At 36.7% G+C, this 6,748-nt stretch overlaps 1 protein-coding gene across 1 annotated transcript; it reads right to left on the bottom strand.

Annotated features, from left to right (window-relative positions):
• Positions 1 to 6,484, bottom strand: LOC125828552 (ATP-citrate synthase beta chain protein 2). The gene is made up of 17 exons (XM_049507859.1): positions 6,362 to 6,484; positions 4,678 to 4,797; positions 4,463 to 4,565; positions 3,666 to 3,731; positions 3,429 to 3,552; positions 3,083 to 3,217; positions 2,901 to 2,961; positions 2,727 to 2,803; positions 2,056 to 2,211; positions 1,760 to 1,888; positions 1,539 to 1,671; positions 1,309 to 1,436; positions 1,106 to 1,211; positions 952 to 1,028; positions 781 to 851; positions 328 to 612; positions 1 to 223 (listed from the first exon to the last, which is right to left on the bottom strand). Exons 2-17 carry the CDS (start codon positions 4,775 to 4,777, stop codon positions 148 to 150), a joined length of 1,827 nt encoding a protein of 608 aa, XP_049363816.1. The 5' UTR covers positions 4,778 to 4,797; positions 6,362 to 6,484; the 3' UTR covers positions 1 to 147.
• Between the last annotated feature and the right edge of the window lie 264 nt (positions 6,485 to 6,748).

Here is a 6,748-nt window from a genome sequence, read left to right as displayed (position 1 = left end):
AAAAATGCTTAAAAAGCACTTAGGAGAATACAAATACAAGTCTAAAAAACATGAAGAATGATCACAACAAAATGGTTAACACAACACTTTGATAAAATGTTGAAGAGGAGGCAATTTTCTGCTTGTTTGTTGCTATCGAAAGCGTTTTCACTTGGTGTAGAGGACGTCTTCCCATGGGTGACGGTATAGAGGCTGTTTCAATCTCTTCTGATCGAACGTGTGTCTGAAATTCAAACAAAAGGTTATGGTTTCAATTGTTTGACATGACTAGATTTCTGTTTAATGTAGACGAATAGTTTAATGGAAGTGTTCAGCATTTAAACTTACCCGATGAGACCAATGGAACGTGCCAGCACGAACAGTCCATTGAGGTAACCGATCTCTACTATTTCATCAATTTCTGGCTTGGTGAACATTCCACTTCCAGCAAGGAGATCCAAGAAGAGGGAGCCAATGGCTCCGTCAACGTTGAGGACTAGGTTGTTTGCCTTTGAGAGTGTGTAGGTTTCAACTTGAACCGCGTATTCCATGTACTTAACTGAAGGGAAATTTTCCCTCGCGTAGAGCTGAAGTAGTTCAACTCTCTTATCTCTGTTGTCACCTCTCTTGATCCTGTCACACGAGAATTAGATGCAATGCATGAGATGCATTCAAAGAGTCACACGAGTTTCCGAGCATGTAATGATGCTACAATTTCATTTAGCTTCTCCAACTACCATTTTGGGGAACAAGTATACGATATTGAATGTTACATCTATTATGATGTACGAGAAACGATACCTGTGTCCGATTCCTGGGACTCTAATGCCCTTCTTCTTCATACTTTCAACAAATTCATATGGTGTAAGACCCTACAAACGAAGCATTGCAAACGTTTATTCATCCAGACACTCAAAGGGAGTAGCGGGAACTGTTTCTACTCGACTAGTAGCTTAGATTGTAAGGACTCACCCTGTCATAAGCATCCTTAAAGTATCGGGCAGCATCGTCAACAGCACCACCAAATCGTGGACCAATGGTCAACAACCCTGTTACCAAACCAAATTATTCCAATTCCAATCGAATGATAACCCGATAACTAACTTAAAAATAAAGTATGACGTACCAGAAACAAGACATGACACTAAGTCTTTTCCAGCCCTGGCAGTTACGATGGTGTTGTGAGCACCAGAGACGCAGGGACCATGGTCAGCACACAACAGAGTGCAAATCTGCCAAGTCGAACCAACCACAAGAAAACAGATGTTTAGAAACAGAACGGCGAGGGGGAGACCATGTAGTCCAATATATGCAAATTTTATGATTTACCTCAATAAAACGTGTACAATAACGGGGGAGACTGCGTTTGAACCACAACAGAGAAATGACATCACCGACACCTAATCCTTGCTCCACAATAGATGACATGGGTACACCAGCGTAGCATGGTTCTTCACCTATAAATAAGAAATGGAAGAATCAGCATTGGTTTCGACTCTTATTCAGCCACCGAAAGAAGCAAAACGACCCAATGATAATTAGTCAATGTCAGTCCATACCTCTATCATCAGATATGGTGGAAATAATATGTGTTGGGGCCCGAACTTTCCCGCTCTTAATTGCAGTGTTGAGATCCTCAGGAATTTGTGGAGGCGTTATTTCCTTAACAGGAGTTGTTTTGCCTTCCGAAACCTATCAAAATGACCAGGTAAACCCATTAAAACTAATGCCAAGTTGAAGAATTATTATTATTAAGTGTGCTCAATATCAAGAGACTTACCAGCTTTTCAAATGCTTCTTTGATTGCTCCTTCAAAAGCTTCATACGAAGTGGGAACCGTAGCCCCAGCATCACTGAGTGCTTGATTCTTAGCTTGTGCAGACTCCATTTCACCACCACTCTTTGCACCCTATTAAGAGAGTCTCGAGCAAAGTTAGATTTAGGCGGAAAACTGTTTCACCAAATCAGAGCTCAATACATCTTTTTCTTTTCAAGAATTTAATCAGCTCTTAATACTTAAGAGAGACATTAATCTGCATTTCACGAGAAATGAGGGAATGAAAGGAGATAGCTCACCGCATGTCCAAACTGTACTTCCGACTTGAAGAGTGTAGCACAAGTTCCGCTGACCCAGGCAACAACAGGCTTGTTGATTTTCCCTTGCTTCAGGGCTTCAACTAAGGAATACTCATCTCGTCCACCAAGTTCCCCAAGTACAACAATCATTTTGACCTAAAGTTTACAAAAAGAATAAGAAAAAAAAAATCAAATTGTGCAAAATGGCAAAATATATAGTTAATCATGCCCCATTAAGCTTTCAAGTCCTATAAGAATAGAGGAATAAAATGAGACAATCGTATTGTCTAGAAACGAGAAGTTTTGGCAACGGTTTCTCTTTTATTCTATTTTTTTTTTCTCTTTGTTGTTTGTAATTCCTACTTGTATTCTTCTTAGATAAACTATTGCAGCTTGGTAGGAAAAAACTAGAGTTGTTCATGTATCTTCGTTTGGACATCTACATATCTCACACAATAACGGAAAATTCTCCGTTCACAAGACTAGCATGTCTTAAAAAGCTTCGGATTGTTACAAGTACGCTTTACTGTGATAAAGCTATAAAACTAGCACTTCACCATGCACAGACACGGACGTCACTTGCAGAATTATTAGCAACATGGCTACAGAAGAACTAAGTGCCAATCATTTTACAAAAATCTCTTGCATGGATTTCACTTCAAATCAATTACCTGTGGAATATTGTTGAAGCGCAAAACATGATCAGAAAGGGTAGAGCCAGGAAAGACATCCCCACCAATTGCAATTCCTGCGCAGACCAAAAAATCACTCGATGTTATTTTTAAAAATATGAATAAATAAAAAAACGTTCTAAAAGCATAGATTCAGGATTTAGAATGTCCAACCTTCATAAACTCCATCAGTCACGCGGGCAATTGTGTTGTATAGTTCATTAGACATACCACCCTATATATTAAGATAAAAGTCAGTACTCATGAAGCCACAAAACGTTATTGTGCTGTTTTGAAACTCCACCAAGAGTAGATGAGTTAAGGGAAAATATGAAAGACTTGCTACGATTACTCACAGATTTGGAGACAAATCCCACAGATCCAGGCCTGTAAAGCTTGCACTGAATAATGTTATCAATTGTTCCAGCAGTATCACCAATCTTAAAAGCTCCAGCTTGAATCCCTCCGACAGTAGCTGGACCGATAACCACCTGAAAAACAAAGTGCATATAATAAGTCATAAAGTTTGATAACTTCTAATTATGAAACTCAAGTGACATTAGGTAATGACTGAAATAACACTTTATGAACTCTTTCTCCGCCTGACCGAGTATCTTACATCTTCAAGAACACACACGAAAAAAGAAAAAGAAAGATGCTAATGCTGAAGGAAACAACAGGAATGATGTAACACTATTATACCTTATTATTTGCCTTTGCAAAACCAATAAGCTGCTTGGTGTCCGACTCAGGAACTCCTTCAGCTATAATAGCCACAACTCTGATGGTTGGCTGTTTTAGAGCGGACATGGAGGAAGCAGCAGCACTGCAATTCAGGAAACGATCAGATATAAGAGCAAATCGCTTTTAGTTTAAGATTTTTTTCCAGGAAAACAAAGAAGAAAAGAACAAACTAGGAGGATGTATAATAGTACCAACCTTCTGAAAGAAGCAAAGTTGATGAAAACATCAGCTGTTGGATGAGCAGCACAGGCAGCTTCAACACTGTAGGTTGAGTAACAATTGTGATAAGTATCAAAATTAAAAACTCCACAACCAAGGTCCGTAAAGAAGGCAAAGTTAATTCATACTCCTTACCTTTCAATTTTTTATCTTACTTTCCTTTTTAGTCCATTTCAAAAAGTATGACATGTTCTTTTATTGGAAACTCTTTAATTTCTACTTTCCACATTCATGTTTAACACCATAAGATTAAAGGACATTTTGGTACATTCTACATGCCTTTAGTTTAAGACCACAAGAATCAATATTCTTTTTTACTTTCTTAAACTCCATACCAAGTCAAAACTAGACAAACAAATTGAAACGGAGGGAGTATACACTATAAGTATGTTTTCTTTGGTGGTTGGTAAATAGCCTAGAATTATGGCTATCCATTTATCTTAAGTAGTTCAAATTGAAAAAACTAAGGCACAAGTCCATCAATATGTGTGCTTACATTGAACACCTTTCAAACGATATAAAGTGGAACCAAACATTAGAAAGTCACATGATCTCATAGAGATATTTTGAAACCACGATTGCAAGAGATTTTGAGCAAAATATTTTAGACCTATCGAAACTAATGGGAGAGGACCACACTGAAAATGACTACCAAATCAGGTCCTTTAGTATATCAGAATAAAAAATAAAAAGCACACGTGTCATGGAAATACAACCAATAAAAGAAAACAAATATAATTGAAACAAGCAAGTAAGGGATGAACTCAACGCACGTAGAATGTACTGGGATTGCAATTTCCTCCTGACCAAAGAAGAGTTTCTGGAATCCCTCGGAACCAGGATTGATAATTCCAGCAACAGAAGGTGTTTCTCTCCCTGTAAGTTCAAAACAAAATTGTAAAAATGTGAATGAGATACCTTAAGACAACAAATATTGTAAGCACATTTATTTTCTAGAAAAATGAATGAGTGGAAATGTAATACACACCACAAAGGAAATCAAAGTCGAGCATCCGTTGGATAGGAAGCTGCTTGTAGTTGTAGAACAAGGCTTGTGTAGTTTTGGAGAAAAGTTGTCCAGTCGCCATTCTGCTGATTTAATCGAAACCTGCGGAAAAGTTACAATATCAGGACAAGCATCAAAGCTTAATTCCATCAAAATAAAGTTATTCATAAAAGAGGAATGCCCCATGACTTTTAGCCAACCGCCAAAACAATATCTCAACAGGCGGATATGGATCTGAAAGTGACATATATGTGCCAAAAATAGCTAAAATTTCGACAAAAACGAAGTTCGTGAACCTATAATTGTGAATGTGCAAGGAATTCAATGATGACTGATGAGATACATAAGCATTGAATACATCAAATACGAATCCCGGATCTGCCTCTTTTCGGGGTATCTTTCCTTATCAAGGAACAGACTAAGTTATCCACCTAAAACCACCATTTCTAAACACATACAAACACCACGAGAAAAATACATTACTATATAACAAGATGATCCTTTAGAGGTTTCTCTAAATTGACCTTTAACAAATGAAAACAAACCAGAACAAGGCTACATCACCCCCTGAGATCAATTAAACCAGAGACTAACCTACAAACTGGCTTGTGATAGAGAAAATCAGAACCAAGTATAACTGATAAGAAAGTGAACTCAATGTGCTTAAGATGAATCATTGATTGAATGAGGAAAAGCTAACAAGCAATGAGAAAGGTGAGTGCAAATGATGATTCAAACCACATGTTATACGAAAAACTCGTAAAAAGATCAGATCTTTAACACGTAACCAAATCAAAGAACACCTTCATTCTCCCAAAAAGACTGCAACTTTGAATTGACCATTAAAGCAGATCTTTCTTAGATCAAATGTTTATACAACAAAACAAAGCATGTCACCTCGGAAACATCAAAAACAGACCAAACAAAAGAGAAATTTGGCAACTCCAGCAGTTTTACACTAACAGACAGAAATCCAAATTGCCAATCCAACAGTAAAATCACAAAATTGAACCAAAAACCTTTTGGATCAACAGAAAGGTTCCCAAAATTGAGAATTCGACAGTAAAACGACAAAAGCCCAGATCTCATACTCAAAAAGGAACAACAAGGATTCAAAAAAGACAAACTTTTTAGGAAACAAATTATTAGTATTCAAGAAAATGTACCTCCTAACAAGAACCCCAGATCCCATACTCAACAAAACACAGCAAAGATTCAAAAAAGAGAAACTTTTTAGCATAAAAAAATACTAGTATTCAAAAAATGTACCTCCTAACAGGAACCCCAGATCTCATACTCAACAAAACACATCAAAGATTCAAAAAAGAGAAACTTTTTAGCAAAAAAAATACTAGTATTCAAAAAATGTACCTCCAAACAGGAACCCCAGATCCCAAACTCAATAAAACACAGCAAAGATTCAAAAAAGAGAAACTTTTTAAGAAACAAAATACTAGTAATTCACAAAATGCATCATCTAACAACAACCCAAAATCAAGAATTCAACCATAAAACAACACAACCCCAGATCCCAACTCCAATTAAAAGCCATCAAACCCAAATCAAACAATAAAAAGACAACCCCAGATCACAAAACTCAAAAAATAACATCAAGAATCTAATAAAAATTGGAACTTTTCAAGGAAACAAAATGCTAGAAATGTACCAAGTATGTATTTGTTCTTGATTGATGAAAAAAATGATCTTTTGTCCCCTGTAAGTAGAGTTGAGGTGAGTGAAATAGTTAGGTGGTTGGTGAGTGGTGGTAGAATGTTAGATGGGTGCGTGTGTGTGTATATATATATATATATGAATTGTACAGAGAGAGAAACAAGAGGGAGAGAGCAGCCAGCCTTCAAACTTGAAAGACACAGAAATGATTCACGTGCGTCAAGTTTGTTAGACGTCCGTTTTGATTTGGAGATTAAATTATTTTCGGACAATTATATTTGTAGAATTAATTTATCTCACCTCTCACGGAGAATAAAATAATCTCAAATTTGATGAAATAATTGGGATTAAGGTTGAGAAATTTATCTTAGGATAAATTTAT

This window comes from Solanum verrucosum, unplaced genomic scaffold (genome assembly GCF_900185275.1).
Source record: "Solanum verrucosum unplaced genomic scaffold, falcon-dt-bn FXZP01000273.1, whole genome shotgun sequence".
Lineage (NCBI taxonomy): Eukaryota > Viridiplantae > Streptophyta > Magnoliopsida > Solanales > Solanaceae > Solanum > Solanum verrucosum.
Note: the sequence above shows the minus strand (reverse complement) of the source record. Positions and strands in the feature narration are given on the sequence as shown.